Below are 20,688 nucleotides of genomic sequence, written 5' to 3'. Positions count from 1 at the left end.
GCGCTGTTCAGCCGGGGTCAATGTGTGGTGATGGAATGCAATCAGGAGTAACTTTTCGTCAGCAGATCTGTTCGCTAGCATGGCTCCCATCCCGACATCACTTGCATCAGTCACTAGCACAAAGCGTTTTATTGTAATCCGGAAGGTTTAGTGCCGCAGCATTCGCCACCTGTGTCTTGAGGGCCTCAAAGGATCTACACATCTCTCAGTCCAGTGCAGCTTCCGGTATGAGTCTCGATCTAGTGCTTCGTACAGAGGCCTAGCAATCTCCGCCTCACCTTGCAACCATTGCTGGGCATAAGAAAATGCACCAATAGCCCTCCTCAGCTCACTCACTGTAGATGGTCTTGGGATCATCTGCAGTTGTCTCACCCTCTGTTCACTCATACTCAACATCCCATTGCTGACCACCGCACCGAGATATGCCACTCGACGGACACCGAACCTGCATTTTCCTAGTGCCAAGGCGAGCCCAGCATCCCTTATCTTCCCCAGTACTGCCCGCAGCTTTACATTGTGTTCCACCCATGTTGTTCCCCACACAGCACATCATCCAGATAACATAGGGCGTCGGTGTAGTTGCTCTTCCCCAGTATGGCGGACATCATGCGCTGAAACTAGTATCCTGCGCCCTTCAATCCAAATGGTGTCCTGCCATCCCACTCATAGTGTCCCCCCGGCACTAAAAATGCTGACACCTCACTGTCATTCTCGTTCAGGGGCATCTGATGGTATCCCGACTTAGCGTCAAGCACCGAGAAGAATCGGACTGCCTCCAGTCTGTCAAGAAGATCTTCAATAATGGGAATAGGATAAAGTGTTGCCGGTTGAGACACGCTGTTAATGCCCCTGTAGTCGATCGCCAAACGTAGGCTTCCATCCTGACTATGGGTGCAGCCCAAGGACTAGAGGACTTCCTTATGACACCCATCTCCCAAAGCTTGTCTATCTCTTTACGTACCTCAGCCTCAGCCCTCCACGGCCGTGATGCCAACGGTGAAGCCCGAGGGTCTACTCTGATAGAGTGCTCTACTCTAACCCTTACCAATGGTAATGGCCCTCCAACATAGAAGAAGCCCTGAAATTCCTGAAGGATTCCCTTAATATCCTCCCTCTGCTCCTCTGTCAATTCTTCTCCTATTGTTATGTCAGCCAAAGGGTCTCCTTTCCCACAGCCCATTACCGTCGGTGTCCTCGGGTTAGATACCTTGATCTCCGATTCCAACACACCTGGTATCTCTCCTTCGTGAAGTAGTTCCTGTGTGCTCGTCTCGTTGGCCACCCGTAGGAACACGTCACTGCTGGTAGACCCGGTGACACAGCAACGAGCAGGCACCGCAGCAGCCCCCTCGGGACGCACTGGTTCTACTAGGTACTGCTCACCTGGCGCCTGGTCAGCCGCACCACATTTTATCATTGCTTCGGTGTAAGGTGGAACAACGACCGTGTGCTTCACCCTAGCTATTACGATCGTCACTTGACCCACCGACTCTGAAGCCAACTTCTCCCTTGATGTCGCTGACAGTAAAGGGACCGAGGTTTTCAGTGACCCTGTTTGCGGTGTTCTTTTATTCAAGTCTATGGTGAATCCACCAACACTTGCCCAGAAGTCCGTACCCAGTATAACACTTGTAACCAGTCCCGGCACTACCATAAATCTGTGTTTGGGTTTGTATATTCCTCCAAACTCAACGCCTTGGAACACTTCCGCCAGCATTGGGATCTTTTCCTCACGTACACTGTATGCATTTTCAAAACATGGTATTAGTTCATTACTCTGTTTCACATTTAACACACCATCTTTCACTAACGAATAATCACTTCCACTGTCCACCAAAGTCCTAAAGTCCCTCTGATGTAGCCGAATCTGTACATGATTGGGGAAACGCAACAGTAGACAATCAAGTTGTTTCGGCTGAATCTCCTCTTGCTGTGCCGTGCGGCGCCTCCTCTGGTCCGTGTGCACTATCGCACCCACTCGCCTACGAAGGCCTGTGTCTCCGCTGGTACTCTCCTTCACAACACTACAAATACCTCATCGAGATCGTCTGCCACCTGGGTGTGTGGCGGACTTTATTGAAAATCCGCCCCCCTAAAAGGGATTTGCGGTTTCCACCCAGGTTTCTCCCTTAATCTTTTTTAGCTTGAGACCCAACCTTCAGGATGTGTCTGAGAGCAATAATAGCACTGTAGTGCTCTGTTGTGAGTGGTCTCTTGCATTTGTCATCCCCTGCCCCAGGTGTTTCGAAAAGGGGCTGCTTGGGCCGCCCTGGAGGGGTTTCAACCTGGTGACTGAATGGACGCCACCTGCTTCTGCAAGTCGCTCAATTCACGTTCCAGTGTAGTATCCAACTGTCCAGTCATGACCTGCACTGTAACACCACCTGTTGCTTGACCTGTCGCACTTGTCGCTTGCTTCGTCGACTGCATTTTCTGCATTTTTCAGTACCTCTTCATAGGACTTCGCAGCCTCATCTGTCTCCATCCATTTTCTCTAATTATCTGCAGCCTCACGCCCTGGTCCCTTATCCCATCCAGGAACCGCCAAACTACCCGTTTACGTACTATGTCATGAGGCTCTACAGCGAACGCTTGACTCGCTATTTGCTACAACCGGGTCATGAAATCACTCAACTCCTCACATTGACGTTGGATGGATTTCTCGAATCTCAAAATTTGAACTTCAATGGCATCAGGAGTCATAAACCTTGAGGTCAGTCTCTCTAAAATTTCACCGTCACTCTGCCCCCAGTCTGGATTCCATTGTGTCCACTCCACGCATGATGTTGGCATTCTTACGAGGTTGTAGTGCCTGGCGAAAGCTCGGAACGTGGTTGGAGAGGTGTCATTGCCGAACATTTGTGAGTGAAATTTCCTGCACTCGAGAGTTGCTGGTAGCACTATCATTTGCCATCTTCTTGTTACCTCTGCCACCAGTCAAGGTCAAGCAGGCGGGGTGTTCAAGTCGGATTTATTGACAAGGTTACAAGTGATCCTCTCTCGATGCCGGTAAGGGTACAACTGCCCCTGGCTGGCCAGTAACTGGCGTCACCACACCTCTGCTGACAATGCGGCCCACGGGTCCGAACAACCATGGGGGCAATTCAACAATTGACAAACAAATAACAAAGATGATTCTCCATACATTTCAGAATATAATTACACAATACAATATGAACATAACAATATAATACATACTCTCACAGTGTTTTATTAATAAAGTAATAAAGCATGGACTTGAGGGTAGACTGTCACACTTTTAATAAATTTGTTTCTGATTAATTATTTGTGAGAGGATTTTCCAATTATTATTTATTTGTATGCGTTTTCTGTGTGCATGTCTACACACACACACACACATTACAATACTGTACAGGTAAAGGGAATTTCTGTCTCTGTAATGAATGGCTCCCTGTCCCAGCCGCGAAAATGCCGGCAACCTTAAGACTACCCACAGACATTCTTGGGTACATCCAGGGTGTCATCCGCAAATAATAGAGGACTGCAAAATAAAAATCCACGAACTGGGGGGCTGTACTCACTATCATACTATTCAACCAGTCAGCTGGAACAGTACATTCCATCATAATTGCAGTAATCATTTCTGTCACATTTGTAATGCCAACATTTTTTTTTTTTTCTATATTTCTGCAGCTATTCCAGGCTACCAGCAGCCTTTCCAATCTTCATTTTGTCATGCACTTTCTTCTCCTATTCTTTTTCAGTCCTTGGGAATGATCCCAGTACAGGCTCTGCTGCTCCTAGGCTACCCCCTCTCCCATTCAGCAGACAATTGTAGTATTTTCTCCAGGCATCCTTGAATTCTTTATTATAAATGGCCATATTACCAAAGTCAATTTTCATGCATTTCTTATCACTACAGGGAGTTCATACGTATAGCGATTATATGAGTAATACAGTACTTTTCCCATATATATCAGTGTAAGAAGGGGGATTAGATTCCAAGCCAGTTAAGTTAGGTTACCCTTGTTGGTTAATCTGAAATAAAGAGCAAAAGAACATGTACTAATTGCAAAAAAAATACAGAACAGCAATAAATAAACACGTTCTAATCATATTAAATATGTACCGGTACTGTACAGTAATAAATGAAAGTTACTGGTATACGATTACAGCACTTGATATCCACAAATCACATGGAAACACTCACAGGTAAACAATGGACTGTTCATTTATCCCTCAGCTGAGAAATACAAGCGCATCTGCTAGTAAGGTACCTCCCAGCACTAACCCTCAAATAAGACATCTTGAGTGTGAACACCTGCAGTTGTTGAGACTCAAGGAGAGTTATACTGTAATTTATTGAAAAGGTCTTTTGAAATACTGTACCTGTAATGGAATTAGTATTAAAGTGAGAAAAGTGGTGGATTAAGAATGTTTTACTTTTTTCTATTCCTCTCGTGTCATTGGTCTAATGTACCTATGGTATGATACTGTAGCATATCCTCATCCCTTTAGTGTAAGAACATTAAATTTCTCTATATGGTTAATTTCTTAGAGAAGCATTAAATATTTATATGATATATGTTTCATTAAATAAATTCTTAAAGGTTTAGTTTGTTAATAAATACCTAACAATGATAGGCAATCAGCTGATGACAACATAGTTTCCTATGCTCGTCATATGCTGGCAGATACAGTTCAGTATTTCAAATTACTGTTCAGTACATACTGTAATACAGTATGTACTGAACAGTATTTGATATTTTATTGCCTCCCACAAATTGTCAAAGACGAATTCAAAACTCAAATAATCCAGGATTACTGTATGTGTATAACTGAGTATGGGATATATATAATGATTTGTTGGTTGTAAAAACTGTTATATATATACATATGAGGTAGTATACGAGTAGCAGGTACATGAATAATGTGGACTCCCTATACGTCCTTGTTTCTACCTTCTAGTTGCCTTGCGATTCTGTTTATATCACCTCTAACATCTGCACTATTCAGCATATCTGCAAATGCATCGTGTCCATGCTTCTTAGCCTTATAAACCTCTCCTCTGTCCTTGGGTTTGATCTCCAGGTACTCCTTGTCACCACCCTTCTTCCAGGTTTATACAATCTTTTTTTCTTCCTTACCACTGTCCACTTCATCACTCCACTACCATGCTACTAAAAGGACCCTAGATGATGCTCACTTGTTCATTATGACACCATTTGAATAAAAAGTTCCTTAGGTACTCTAAGGACAGCAGGTATCTCACAAGTGCTTATACAGGTACAGTACTGTAAAGATACCAAGTGACTCACTGCTCACAGTGCCTCCAAGTGAATCACATTTTACTACTGTATTGTAAATGGCATTGTATGATAAAACACTGGAATGTGTGTACGGAGTGGCAAATTAATTTTTAGTATTGGTGTTGGTCATTTTAATTATATTTGAATTGATTCATTATTTACAATTATTTGTTGAATTGGTTATTTGTGGTTAAGGAATTGTGTGGTTGCATCAGTTTTTCTTGTCCAACAATTCTATTTGTTTAATGATCTCGAGCTGGTCGCTCGTTGACGATCCTGAGTCAGTCGCCTTACTATTGCCATACCAGAAGCACATACCCTCACTGACCAAGACCATTTGAAATTGTTCATAGCTGGACATCGGTAAATTCCATCAATATCAACATTGGATGAGTATACTTCTTTTATTTCCACATATAGATCTATTTTGGATAATATGAATTTGTTAATTCAGTTCAACATAAGTTAGAAGTTATACTGTACCTCCTATCATTGGCTACTGACAACTCTGTAAGAAATACTTTATATGTATGACTGGTAGGATTTTACAGTCCACTTGGTATAAGATTAATCATTGGTAAATGGTCAGTCCTAATGATACCAAGTGACTCAGAGGTGTTCATAATGACTCCAGTTGTCTCATAGACCTCTTAATGACCTTATTTAACTCACAGGTGGCTCACAGGTGCTCATAATTATGCAAAATGACTCACAGGTGCTCATATTGATGCCAAGTGACTCTCAGGTGCTCATAGTGATGTCAAGTTACTCACAGGTGCTCATAATAAGGTCATGTACATCCATCTGATATTTGTTTTCAATGGATTTAATTAAACCTTGTTATGTAAGTACAGTCGTGTACTTTACACCATGTAAAAATATATATTGTCTGTGATTTTAATATTTATTTCAGGAATTATGGAATTTTTTACACTGCAACCTGTGGGTGTCTAAATAGCAGTGGTGGGCACGGTTCCACTAATGCACTAGCCACTAATTAGCGAAGCTAACTTTCTCGTTAGCGGATTAGCGTTTTCGCTAACTTTGGAAACCATTAACGGACCAATTAGCTTTCGCTAAATTTAGTTCCGCTAACTTTAAGTCCGCTAACAAAATTTATACATGTTTGTTCCTGTCTGTTGTAAGCGTGTGACGCCGCGACGCGTGTCTCCAACAGCCAGTCAGGCACACTTGGCTGACTGCATGTTAGTACGTGCAAAGATATCTTGAAGGACAAGAGAGCCACCCTGTCAGATGGCAACTTTGAGAGGCTGATGTTTATGAAGGGCAACCAGCATCACGTCGAGGCGATGGAGAAGGCTCAGCCACTGCAGCCGGACTGAATGGAATTTTTCGATTACAGTGGTCCCTCGGTTAACAAGCACAATCCGTTCTAGAAGGTTGCTCGTTAACCGAAAAACTCGTTAACCGAAACCATTGTTTCAGTGGGTTTTTGGGTAATTGGTTCCAGCTCACCGAAAATTGACTAAAGTCAACAAAAAAGGTAGAAAAGTACACTTACTTTGAGGTGTGTATGTAGAAGGCTCCTGGATGGTGATGATGATGATGGGAATTAGAATGGGGGTGGAGGAGAAGGGAGAAGAGAAGGCATAGGGGAGGAAGAGAAGTCACCCCATGGTGCCATTTCACCCATAAAATTTTAGTTCTCTCGGTGTAATTCAAGATTATTTTCTTTAAATCAACACTGCACTGCATTATATATTGTCAATATGTAAAATAAATTTCAAAATGACCAATAATTTGCTTGTAAACACAGAAAAAAAGCGCTTAGTTGAAGAGAGTCTCAAGCAAGATGTTACCTCCACTGAAAAGACACAAAGACTGACGCCTGTATGGTGTGTTGAGAGGCTGGATGGTGCGCATAAAACTAGTTTCATTACCTTCAATTATGTTCAATAATTGTTAAAATTACTAAAAAATTTAATATTAAAATTTTAAAATTATTGAATAGTATAAACTTCTTGAAATTTGCTGTATTGGCGGACTAATACTACAGCTGGTGGACCGCCAAATGCAAGCGAAAACATGTTCAGGTCGGCTCGTAAGAAACTCGTTAATCGAGGGATTGCTCGTTAACCGAAGTTAAGAATCTTATGGAAGGTATCTCGTTAACCGAGGCGCTTGTTAACCGAGGGACCACTGTATTAAAGTTTAATACTTTTTTTACAGTAAATAAAGACTGTCAGTGTATGTTCAAAGAATCATAGAATGCAATTGTAAACTAATGTATAATTTCATTTCTCATTTATTTGTGAATTTAATTAGGATTTTTTTGTGTCAATATATTTGGTTATGCTAAGTACTGCATAAGTTCATAACCGGGATGTCATCCAAGGTGTGTGTGCCAAACAAAATTTTCTAAAAACTTACTTTTCATTAAAGTTTAGAGTTTCCTGTTTATTAACATGACTAAGACCAACAATAAGTTATATAAAAATGCACTGGTATAATGTGTATGTGGTTGTTATTGCATATTTACATCTGATCTTGGCATGATGCTATTTGCTACCTATGCTATACAGTACTATAGTTTTTGGATTCGTTTAATACTTTCTGTCTTTTCGTGCAGTAAATAAAGATTATAAAGTGTATGTTGAAACTTGAATGTAAACTAATGTTTAATTTCATTTGTTCATTTAATTATTTGTGTACACCTCTATGTCTGAGCTACAAGACAACATATGAAAATTTCAGCTCTCTAGGTCTGTTTTTAAGGGTTTTAGAGCGCCCCCCCCCCCAAAAAAAGCTAAATTCATATAATAAAAGTTAGCGGTTAGCGTTAGCTTCCGCTAATTTTTTTAGCTGTTTAGCGTTGGCAAAGTTAACTTTTTAGTTAGCGGTTAGCAAAGCTAACTTTTCATTTAGCTGCCCACCACTGCTAAATAGTGTATAAATACAAACTTCATTAAGATTTTCTTAGATCTTAGAGCTTATAACCACTGTTTCCTTAATACTGTTGTGTCATCATAGATTTACTCTGTGTTTTGGTCACCTTTGTTTGATTTACGCGGTCAATTGAACCCACAGGGTACCGCGGAAAGTGAAAACCGTGTAAAGTGAACAACAGAACATATGGGATTAATTCCAATAGAGACTGGCCGACCCCCAAACTCCACTTTTTCCGACACAATACCTATGTTGTAGTAAAAATAACATCAAAATTTTATGATGGTATGCTCACACAATTAATATATAAGAGAAATACAGTCGCCAGTTTAATGTCCATTCAAATAATGGACTCAAATCTCTTCCCAGCTCACTAGCTCCTACCTCTCTGAGAATTGTTGGGTGAAAACACTAGATTTTAACGTTTAGTAATAAATAATACCTCAGACTAAAGTTAGGATAATATAATTGACATTTCTGGATTCCTTGCAGGTCAGGGAATATTTTGAATGTAAACTTAATATATTTTGCACAAAAGATAAAATATTTGCTTTGTGTAAACCAAATTATTACATTAGATCTAAAATTTATATGTTTAATGCAAAATCCATGATGTTTATATTCAAAATGATCATCATATTGTAAGAATTCCAGCACTGTAAATTATATTCTGGCCGGGTAATTTGTATGAATTTTATGAGCTAAATAAAAAAAAATAAAAATTATTCTTCACCGCGTATTGCACCGCGGAAAGTGAAAGTCCGGTTCTGGCAAGGTACCGCGTAAATGAGAAATTGTAAATGAGAAATCGTAAATGAGAAATTGCGGAAATTGAAACCGTGTAAAGCGAAACCATGTAAAGCGGGGTAATACTGTATACTGTATATATTGATGTGTAATTCAAGTTATGTCACATTATTTGACATACACTTGAAAAAATTTTTTGATTTAACTGACACTGCTGTTATGGAACAGTTTTTGTCATATATGTACTAATGAGTAATTACAATACATGAAAGGGAAATTGATTTTGCATTATGGAACAAAGGGCCAGCTATGATTGTGTCAGTAGTGAGGCAGGCAACACAGAGACCAGGGGCAGATTACTAATGGGGCTGTAGCCCCAGGCCCAGTAGAAAAATAGGCTCACAAAATTCCTTACAAATATATAAGCCCTTTCTCTAATAGGTCTCTTAGACTAGCACAAAATAGCCAGTCCAGTTGCCACAGGCGATAAAAAATCCTGGCAGGCAAGTTGAAAAATTAGAGAGCTTTTCCAGCTGGTGATCACTATTTTAGATCTCATTACTGTTTGTATTTTGCGCCGCTGATGTTTAAATTTACCGCCCTGGACAAAGAGTATTCCTGCCTTAGGGTTGGCAAATAGGAGAATACTTCTCGAGCTGTGATTGGTTCTTAATCTCAAGTCTGATGCTGTTGGCTAGAGTATGAAGGTTCGGAGCTTCTCAGTCGCGGGAAACGGGAGTTTGTTTACGTTCTTTCAGCTGAGAGTGAATGTCTTATTTTCAGATGATAAAATAGAAGTTTATAACTGATGAAACTTGCTAATGATTGTTTATATGTATATAAGAGATAGTAATAAATATGTAAACTAAAAATCAATTACTGCCATAATTTTATACATGTAAGTAAGCTAGTGTTATGATCAGTGATAATGTTGTCACTACATGGGTAACTGCATGTGTTTACAGTGTTTTGTGCCCTAATAAACAAGCTATAATGCTATAAAATATACAGACAAGCATATATTCCTACACATACTTGTATATCATATACATTCATGCAGAGTATATAGGCTAATATGTATGTATATACATATTAGCCTATATACTCTGACCTATACAAATAGCCTGAGATAGGCTCTCTGGACTTAATTAGTCCCAGGCCCACAAGACCCTTAATCTGGCCTTGACAGAGACCACCACAGTATGTATTTATACATAACATGAGGCAGGCAACACAGAGACTATCACAATATATTTTAGGTTACCTTTGTCTTGACTTTCCTTCAAGTTTTATTGATTTTAATATCCAGTTTCCTATCTTGCTTGCAATTAGCTTGAGGAGACTTTTAATAGGAAATGCTGAAGTGTATTGTTACGAAAATTATTAAGAAAAAATATAAAATAAACGTTGAAAATATGTTTAGTGTACACACCTGTTCCCATTTGTTGTGTGATATAGAGGAATTAATAAAGCAATCATGGTCATTGGATGAAATAGTTTGGGAAGGTTGTCCATTATATGTGGCCTCTCCTTCATGTACTGGGTGAACACAATCGGGTAAATGTATGAATAGAAAGGTGGTGTTTGATATTAGTTTTATTGTCATCTACAAAAATAAAGTCATTTTGTTATATACTTTACAGTGAACCTACTTATAACATTTAGTAGAATTTCAAAAAAAAAAAAATTTTTTGTTTGACTTGATGGTAACATAATGAGAAAACCCCTCAGTGACCCCTAGGGAAAGTTTCAGTTTGTCTTAGTTTCATGTTGAGAGCTACAGTAGGTTCACGGAAGTGCCTAACTCTTTGTACCCTTTGATCACTTCTTTTAATAAAGTTTAATCTGTCATGTGTATGAATACTGTATATTAGCAAAACATGAAATATTTGTGTTATATATGAAATATTGATTATTGTTTTTGTGTGTCATATGAGGGATAGAATATGTGTGATAAGTACCATGTTAATAACTTGCACAATTAAAGTTCTGTAATAACTTTGGAGTCATTAACGTAATAATACAGTAGTCATATACAGTACTGTACAGTATCTGTTTGCTGTTGCCGCACTGTCAGGCAGGTGGTTCTCTTCTAAACACCACAGTCGTACATATTCTATTCATTCATCCATACTTGAATCTCTCACTGTGTTCTTCCAGCTAATCTCTGATCATGTCTGTTGTCTATCTCTCCCATACCAATCTATACTCTACTAATAAATTATTAGTGTCACATCTCCTGTGAAGATATTTTTCGATTAACCCAGTTAACAAATCCCATTCAAAAAATATCTATAAATACTTTTATCTTTCAATTCTTTACCCCTTATTCCCTATACTTTGGTTTTCTTGCCACTATTTTTCTATGCTTGAATCCTGTTTTACTGTTCTTTCCTATGATCTTACTCTGTGTGTGTGATAATACCTTATCATAAACCATAAGCAGAGAACCTGTAACTTTCTGATGCATTAAAACTTAATTTTCACCAGGAAAAAATCATTTCCAAAAAGAAGGCCACCAAAAGTTTGGGTTGAGCAGCTACCCACAAGGAATATCCCAGAGGACCTAAACAGTTCTGGATATCCTGTTTAAGCAGCCAGCATCATTTGCTACGTACGTCTTCTAATCTTTGTTAAACTGCAGGTGCACACTCAACACTACAAGTACAAAACCACTAAGAATCGCGACGAGGAATTGAAAGCGGCTGTGGAGGCCACTGCCGGCGCTCTGGATCCCAGTGCTGAAGTGGTGGAAGACGAGGCGGAAAAGCTCTCTGACGAGGCCAATGAGTACAGGAACTGGTGTAAGCTGATGGAGCTCAATGCCATGAAGAACATTGGTGCCAACACTAACACCCCTCCTTCAGAGGAAAAGAAGAAAAATGGAACTTCCAGTTAGTGTTGGTTGTGGGTGTTAGGCAGTGATGTGAGTGTATGTGTGGAGAAGGAGCTTAATGGTGGTGTTAGTGGTGGAACACACAGCCATGACACAGTCCTCAGTCCAAGTTAGATATTAACGTGTGGCTCATCAACCCTCAGGAAGGGACTTCTCTTGTGTTCATTGTGACGGATGGAAAATATATCGTAAGGTGTTCCTTTCAGATACTGAGGCAGAAGTGAAAGTATTATAGAAAGAATGTATAGTGTTTAGTTGCACCCCTTTAGAGAGTATCAGAGAAAAGCTGTTAGAGGTACATAATATGTAGAAAAAATTCTTTCATCTGTTGGAAACAGGAAGAGCAATAATGTTAGTATTAATGTGGTAAGTTTAATACAGGGCAGTTAACTCATCTTTTGAAAGTCAAATTAGAATACAATAAGATTGTTATTCTGGTATAAGTGAAAAAAAAGGAAATTACTAACCGATAATCTTTATTTTAAATCATGATTCATATTGGTGTGATAAATATAAGTTGGTATATGAATCAAGTGTTCAGTGTGTGTACATATGGTGCAACAGAGAAGGCAAAGCTATCCAGGGATGATACAGAACTGATACTATCACTGGACAGTCTGCCTTTGTACCTCTGAGTGCCATAGAACTGTGATTGTGGTGCAGTACTCGGTGCATGGGTCCGTTGTGGACTTAAAAAACACTCATACTCAAGGCAGGGGTTGATGTTTTATACGGCATAGGAATCTCGGTAAGGTCCACCATGCTCGTCTCCAAGACAAATGTGTGGGTGACTTCATGTTTATAGCAGCTTCATATCACATGTTTGTACATAATGACAGTGTGTGAGTAGTTTATGTAAGTACGTGACCACCAGTGTTGTGCTTTGTTTGTCTAATTAATTATAGAGATTTAAAGTGTTCAAAGATAGGGACTCTAACTTAGATTTTTATTTGTACTTATGATTGTTTTCTACTACAACATAATTTGTGGTTATAGGCTATTTTTTTGTCTAAAATAGTTGTGAACTGAAAGCATTTACATAATATGCAGATTTTGTGTATCTGCATATAGCATTTATGAACAGCAGGTAATTTGCTTTTAGATATGTTGCCTCAGCTTATAGCTTCTATTATCTAATGCTAGAGACAAGTGTACAGGTGCAATGTAAGTATCTCGGTGCTGCGCTTCTTGGCTACTGTTGGTTACAGAGCAAACAGGGTGACTTATGTTAGGAGTTAAAGGTTTATCAGGTTAATTTTTATTTCTACACTATTTGATAAGGTATTTATTTGCTTAGCTGACAGTTACTGCAGTGTGCACATCCTGTCTTTGCTTCCTGTGAGGTGATGAATGATGGTGAATGTGCATGAGGTTTGTGATACAAATGATAACCTGATGTGAGTGGTGTTGTTGTAAGTGAGGTCGACAGGTATCCACTGATAGACATGATAGTGGCTGAAATATTAGTGTAAGCATTTTTAAGTGATATACATATTTTTTCCCTAAGAACTATTGAATGATCATTAAGATTAAAGAGTTTCTGATGATTGTTAGCGTTGCTTACCATATGGTTTGTAATATGTGTTCCTGTATGTGCAGGCACTGCTAACTTTGTTATGGTTAACAAGAGCTGTCCATGCAAGGGTATATCAATGTCTCTCTAAGAGTTTTGTTCATTATGATCTTCTGAACCAGGGTTTGCGCTAGATATTTTTCACAAAGGAAATTAATTTGAAAGTTTGAGTATTATACATTACCTTAAGTGTGGCAAGGATTAGTTTAATATATGTAATCTACTCTTAAAATTTCATTAAGAAGGATTCACTTCAAAGTACAGAATATGGAAATGTTAACATTTGAAATGAGTACCTGTACTTTATAGTTTTATTTGCTAAATTTATTAATTGTAGTTTGAGAATTGAAGGGAAAATCAAAATCAAACTTCAGCCTGCTAATGCCCCCCCCCCTTCCCCCCCCCTCCACACACACACACACATACATATTATAAATTTTTGGTTTGAAGTTTGTTTATTTACCTCCATTTACATAATCTGAGGCTGTTGGCAGTAGAGGATAATTTGAATTTGACTGTTAAGTAACAGAGTTATAGTTTTTCATTTAGCAACAGTATTATGCAGCTGCATACAGATAATTTTTGGACTGTGAGAAGATATTTATACTCAGAAGTTACAAAAAAACAAAAGGCAAAATATGATGTTTATCTTTTTTGTGTGTTTATAGTGTCCTTTCTAAGAATAAATCCCTTATTGTTGTAGCATGTTACGTATTCATAAAAAATGAGGAGCTTGAATAAAACATTATACTTCACACATTACAAAATGTGTTGCTTGTATTGAAGAATTGATGAACTTGATCATGTATTTTACAATGAAACCTGTAATTTCATCCATGATATTGAACAGTTCATAAAAACAACATGAGGCAGTAATGCCTTGATATTAGATCTTGTTGAATATCTTCCCTTATAATAAGTAAAGACAGTAGAATGACAGCAAAACCACCTCAGGTGTATTTTATGATTGAGATATGGTCCACTTGTTCATATTTTGATCCGTGTTCTGTTGAAAATTCAGGATTGTCAGAAAGTTCATAATTTAATTGTCTTCAGGAAAGAAAATTCTGGAACTTTTTCAGTTTTTCAGAAAAATTTTGAATGTTTTATGAACTCACAAAATATTTGTTTTGATTATAATTAAAAAAGAAATTTCTTTAGTCAGATGTAGAACAAAATATAAAAGGAGAGAAGTTTAAAATTCCTTTTTTTCAGTTTCGTTTCTAACATTATTATAAAAGCTTTTATTAAGAACATGGAGTAAGTTTTCACAAGTCACTTTGTTCTACAGTATGGTAGAAAAGAACTTATATAATGTTGATTTGATTGTTTGTGTGGTGAACACTTCAGATCGCTAAAGATTAGTGATGATCATTAAAACATGACAAAAAGATTCACCATTCTCGTAAGCTTTTCCTTGGTATGATGCAGTAAATCCAGACAGGTGCTGATACTGAATCTATCAATCGTTACATAATGGGTTACCATACTTTACCTATGTTAGTCTGCCAAAAGGTTGTTCCAACATTGGCAGTTGTTTCCAATAATGTACTTGACTCATGTTATTGTTTAATGTATAAAGCTAAGGCTCAAACCTGGGTTCTTTTGCTTACAAAGCAAATACTCTACTACTGAGCTATTGAGACAAAAAGTATAATGAAATAATATTGTCCACTGTTGCAAAGCGTAACATTACAGTCAATGAATTTCTCACCAAGAGACAGTAAGCTTTATGGGTCTTGGTAAGTTCCCATTGCAAATCGGTAATTACCTCTATGAATTTCTTTTACCTTTGCTCCTTTGAGTTTGCAAGAACTTTTTCACACATTGGAGCAAACAAAACATAATCATGGAATTTATTTTGTGCTGTATCTGTGTTACTCTTAGACAACTGGTTATAGTGAAAGTATAAGCTAAACTTTTGAGGATTACAGTTAAGGCACATTAGAAGTGAATGAATTGATGATCTTTCTCAAGTGTATAGACATACTGATATAGGTGGTGACTGTCTTGATGTAACTATCATATATCCAAAATTATTCAAGGGTAATGCACCTTGGTAGCAGTGTCCATATATGATCTCTTTCATGCACTCTATAGGCTTTCTAGAACACCTGATTGCAGTTATTGCCACGAATGGTGTTTGGGTGTAAAAGGGTATACAAAAAGAGATTGGAATTAAACTTCTCAGGGCAAGCTGTGTTTTTTTACGCTTTGAACTATAGATTTCGGTGAAAGTTCATGAAAAATGTCTCGATAAAAACAAAGAAGCTAGTTAGACTTGAATGTATGAGACAGTGTAAGTGCATCTGGATTGAGTAGACATACATGCCGACAACATAACTGCCTAAATGCTCAAATTTGGCTGGATCTCAAATATTTTTCAGATGTGCTTGAGTTTCCTATCTTAATCAACTTCAACTAAGTCAGCTCATTTTTTTTCGGGTTTATTTTCTCTTTGTGTACAGTATTTGCGTGATTTTGTTCCCGAATTAAAGTTATAGGCAAAATTTATTCTTACTTGATTTGGCAGCTTGTGGGACCAAGTCTTTTGTAAAATACATGAAAGGAGTTTTAGTGTTTGTCACTAGGACATTTCACTTAAGTTAAGCTTCTTTTTCTCTCTTCAATGAGAGTTAACTTTTCGCCACATACATTATATGGACGGATATTTGCCACTATAATAGGGAAATGTAGGCAAGTTTCTGTTTGTTTATCTATTTGTGTGTGTGTGTAAGTGTATTTGTATAGGTACAATACAGTCATGAGCCAAATTGTATCCTCGAGATGAAAGTGGAAGAAGTACTAGAGCTGCTGGTATATCCATTGACGCACTGTAATATCTCATTTGGATTTACTAAAGTATGTACTGTATCAGACAGGAGTGTAGACAGGCTGTTGTTCATGACTGTACAGTATAGTGTATATGTGGCCATACATGTGTGCAAGAAACAAAGGTTGTGCACAAGCAAAGAAAATAAAGGTGTCAGCTACCTGTTATTGAAGATTTTCTTGTTTATTATATCCAGGAACATATAATGCATTTGTATTTTGGTGCTAATGTGAAAAGATCCAAGATGTTAGCAGTATTGATGTCAACAGGTGTAGCTGAATTAACTAAACAGGGTAACACCAGTAATAAGTTGCTTAATGCCACTGCAGACATGATGCTCTTGTATCACCTTTGAAATATTTGTTAACACTTCATTGTCTTCAAATTATTCCACAAACAAGGGAAACACATAATTTAGCAATGATATAGAAATACACCAAGTCTACATACATTTTAACATGCTGCTGGGAACATACACATTAAAGTGGCATGTATCAGATGTCCCCAGAAATTCACTACTTTGCAATATTGTCTTCACCATCTCGTAAATAATTTCCTCAGTGCCATATGACAAGAACTTAGTGTTGGCATGAGATCTTATTCAAACAAAAAAAGTCTCCCAGTAAATTCATATACAGTATATATATTAATTACTACTTAACTTGATTGTAAGTACTGTACAGTACTGCCTTTGTCTTACTGTAGGGGTAGCCCATATTTGAGCTTTATTGCTAATTACTTTAATGATTAACTTCTTTTTTAACTTGCTACATTGTAAAGATATTTTGTGCAACTAGCGTGGACCCTGTATAGTGAGTGCTGGCCACATCTCCTTAACTGTGACTGCAGCTAAACTTGGCACTCTGTCTTATTGTACTTTGGTGCTATCTTTATAATTTATACACAGGTTGTGGCCTACAAGAAAAGAGTTTTATATGTGTAGGTTACCCAAAATAAGAATGCTGCTTTTATTGATAAATATCTTTACGTTTTTTTTTTTTTTTATTAGGTGAGAATACTGTAGTCTCTTGTGTGCGTTGCTGTCACTCATCAATGATAAAGTGGTTATTCTGGTCTGATTGATTTTCACTTTGTTGTCATTAATTTAAATTTTACATTTTGTGTTGAATTGTCAAAAATAATGAAGTACAGAATACAGTGATTGTGAATAGATCTGTAGCTTAAGAACTTAATCTGGACTACTCATTAAACGATTTACTGTATGTACTCTGATATTTGTTTTTACTTGACTTTATTGTATTTTTTAAGTTAATGTGAGACTTCCACTTTGTCACTAAGTGAAACTAAATGGCATGGCTGTAATTAGAGAAAGAGAAGCACTAATATTTTGCTGAATTTGGCATGCAAATGACCAAAAGTGTGATTCATCATCTCAAGTTTTTTGATCATTGGTTTATGTTTAATAATGAAAGTGTTGTGAGAGTTGATCCTTATATACTCCTGTACCATATAATTGGGCTTCCATATTTTGTTGAATGGAGAATTAACCAGATATCCAAGGTTGTTAATTTAGTGTTTTTGGTTGTAATAATCAGTAAATTATTGATTCTTTATTTTCCTGTCATTTGTATTTGTGGTGGGATTTTAATCAGCTGAACAAGCTGCATAAAATGTGAATGAATCAGACAATAGTTTCATTTGTGTAAGTGGATTTTTTTTTTTTTTTTTTCACTATTGTTGATACCACACAAGTGTGTGTGATGCTGGGAAACTTAACAAATTATTAGATGAAGAAAAAACTATTTTAAGATTTGGAGTGAAGGATCTTTTGAAGTCTTCCTACAATGTAATAATATCATGCATTGTCTCACTTCCAGGTATCGTTCTCCAAGGTACAGTAAGCTGTTTACACTTGAAATTTACTGATTTCTCATTTTGTTTATATTTGTGTAAGAAGCAGCTCTTCCTTACGTTTCTTTGACTAGATAATCAAGTTTGTAAACATCATTTTGGTGGTGAAGAGAAAACTGAATCCAATCTTGTTGAAAATATAATTGTTTAGAAATACAGTAATACATTGTTCAGTTTGATGGAGGTTTGTAATATACTGTACTGTACTGTGCTGTAGTTGCTTCAGGACATAAAACTTTTCTTTTTTAATATTTATATTTTTTCATCTTTTATTTATATGTGCATTTTTTGTGCCTGTCACTGTTAAGCTGTTATTTTATCTTTAGCTTTATTTGTTAAAAGCTAATTTTTTTTTTTTTTATCAATTAAAGTACCATATATGACTTTCAAGTCGACTTGTGTGAGTGTAAACTTGTCAAGTGGTTGTGCATGGCAGCTCTACAAAAGTACATTTGTTTCATGGCTGATTTTCTTACCTTTTTTTATATAATTTTGTTAATTTTTATATTAAGTTAACTTACAGTGGTTGTTTTATACATTGAATTATCACTTAGACATAACTAATTATAGACTAAATGTAGTAATTCTACATGAAGTATAAGTACAATTAATATTGTACTTTTCACAATCTGTACAATACTGTACTCTAGTGTAATTTATGTTCTTTAAAGGCCCACACTTTGACATTAAGATTCTAATGATTGTGTATTGTGCAATATACAAGTAGGATTATCAGAAGAATTGATATCCGAAAGTTAATTTTTTGACCTAGCTTGCTTGTTATGTTACCCTAAAGATTTGTTTCCTTCTTATTGAACCTAATGTGTGCTACTTGTGCTAATATGTATGCAATATTCATGAATGTTCTGTGATTTGTATTACTTTTTCTATGCGGTCTGAGTAGTATTTATGAAATATTTAAAACGGCTAGGGAGTATGTATAGTGCAAAACCCTGAATATGGACTCAAGATTTCTTCTGAATATGCAATGTACTTCCTCCATCCATTTGATGTATGGGGCTCAGCAACAGGTAGAAACTGCTGAAAACCTAAATGGCGTCTAGTGCTTGTAGCTCTATGTATCCCTCAACTCTGACATGAACAGGGACTATTACGCCTTGTATCCAGACTAAACTATCAGCTGATTTTTTTGGGTTACCAGTCTCGGTGCTGACACTGGACACAATTGTTTCTTGGTACAAGTGGCCATGGGGGGAACCATGCTTTACAACCATCGACTGGGATCTTTGTTCAGGGTCTTTTTTTTTTTTTTTTTTTTTTTTTTTTGTCATTTTGTTAGGTCTTGAAGCTCGGGGGATGGATGGGAAGCTACTAACTCAAAAGATCTCAAAATGCATGATTTTACACTCTAATTACCTGTGAAAGCTGCTGAATTGTAGAGTATTTGAAGTAGTGAGTATGATTGCATATGTGTGTGTCTGTGCTTATGTGTGTGTGTGTGTCTGTCTGTCTGTCTGTCTGTAAATGTGTGTGTGTGTTTGTGTACATGTAGTAAGATCTGTGGGGTGAGGAAGATATTCAGTAAAGTTCGATGCATACTGTGTAGTATTTTTGTATATGAAGATTCGCCTACTAGTTTGTGACAAGTGTATTGATTTGTTGCATTGTTCCAGTTAGCAAGTCGAGCTCTACACAGTGCTGCCTTGGGTGGAACTCATCAATTGGTTGTTTTTTTTGTATTGATTCACAAGCAGAATAAAAACGTAAAGGGTTCTGTGATAGTGTGGAAGCACAAAGGGATATTTTCAGTGGTTTGGATTCAAAACTGTGATATTAGTCTATATTTATTTAATCTCCATTTGTGTTCATGTTTCCCTCCATAATGGCTGGGATCCAGTTTGCAAAGTTGCCAGCTTGGTTGTTTGCGTTGATCCACCCGACCACACCTCTGTGTAGCGCCCCATGGAGCTCTGGGAATCCCCTGTAGCAATGTACATTCAAGTCCAGACTGTTTTTGTACCTGCGTATGAAAATAAAGCTGCTGTCAACTGCTGAGTCCTTCATTGTCTTGATCCTTTCATTTCAAGTCTATAAAAATATCTAATCATTGAAAATGTAAGAGAAACAGTAAGAGAAAACCTCTACAGAATATTGTACTCAACCTTGATATGCATTTAATTTATTATTTTTCCAGGTGTTTTAACCTGTAGAAATATTTTTATATCTGTATGTACAGTATAATACTTTGTGTCCTTATCCCGTGAAGATTCATATGGAGTAAGATTGGTAGAGAGGCACAATGACTAAGAAACAGATTGTCAGGCTTACATTGGATGATTTGAGTGAAATTGATCACAGTTTTCTCGGGCAACTTTAGAGCAGACAGAAAAGATTGCACATAAAAGGGTAGAAATTTAACTGGTAACTTATTTGGAGAAAGAATAAAAGAAGCTAGGGATATGTTACATGTAGCGTCTAGTAATTTTGGGGAATATATGAGACCACCAGCCAGCTACAGTATTAATATTTTACAATGTGTAGAAGGTCACTGCAAAAAATGAAAAGTTAATTAGTATGAAATTAAGTTACCCGGTAATACAGTAAGGATGAAGAAAATATATTTTGAATT

At 37.2% G+C, this 20,688-nt stretch overlaps 1 protein-coding gene across 1 annotated transcript in view; it reads left to right on the top strand.

The window, feature by feature from the left end:
• The window catches only part of LOC121869884 (protein split ends-like), a 73,548-nt gene extending 53,439 nt beyond the window's left edge, over positions 1-20,109 (top strand). Inside the window, exon 5 of the mRNA XM_042371449.1 lies at positions 11,569-20,109. Coding sequence (XP_042227383.1) covers positions 11,569-11,823 — 255 coding nt within the window. The 3' untranslated portion in view covers positions 11,824-20,109. The remainder of the gene's footprint in view (positions 1-11,568) is intronic.
• Positions 20,110-20,688: the final 579 nt, after the last annotated feature.

The sequence above is a fragment of the Homarus americanus genome, unplaced genomic scaffold, assembly GCF_018991925.1.
Source record: "Homarus americanus isolate GMGI-L3 unplaced genomic scaffold, GMGI_Hamer_2.0 scaffold14467, whole genome shotgun sequence".
Lineage (NCBI taxonomy): Eukaryota > Metazoa > Arthropoda > Malacostraca > Decapoda > Nephropidae > Homarus > Homarus americanus.
The sequence above is the reverse complement of the archived record's forward strand: the minus strand, read 5'-3'. Positions and strand labels throughout refer to the sequence as shown.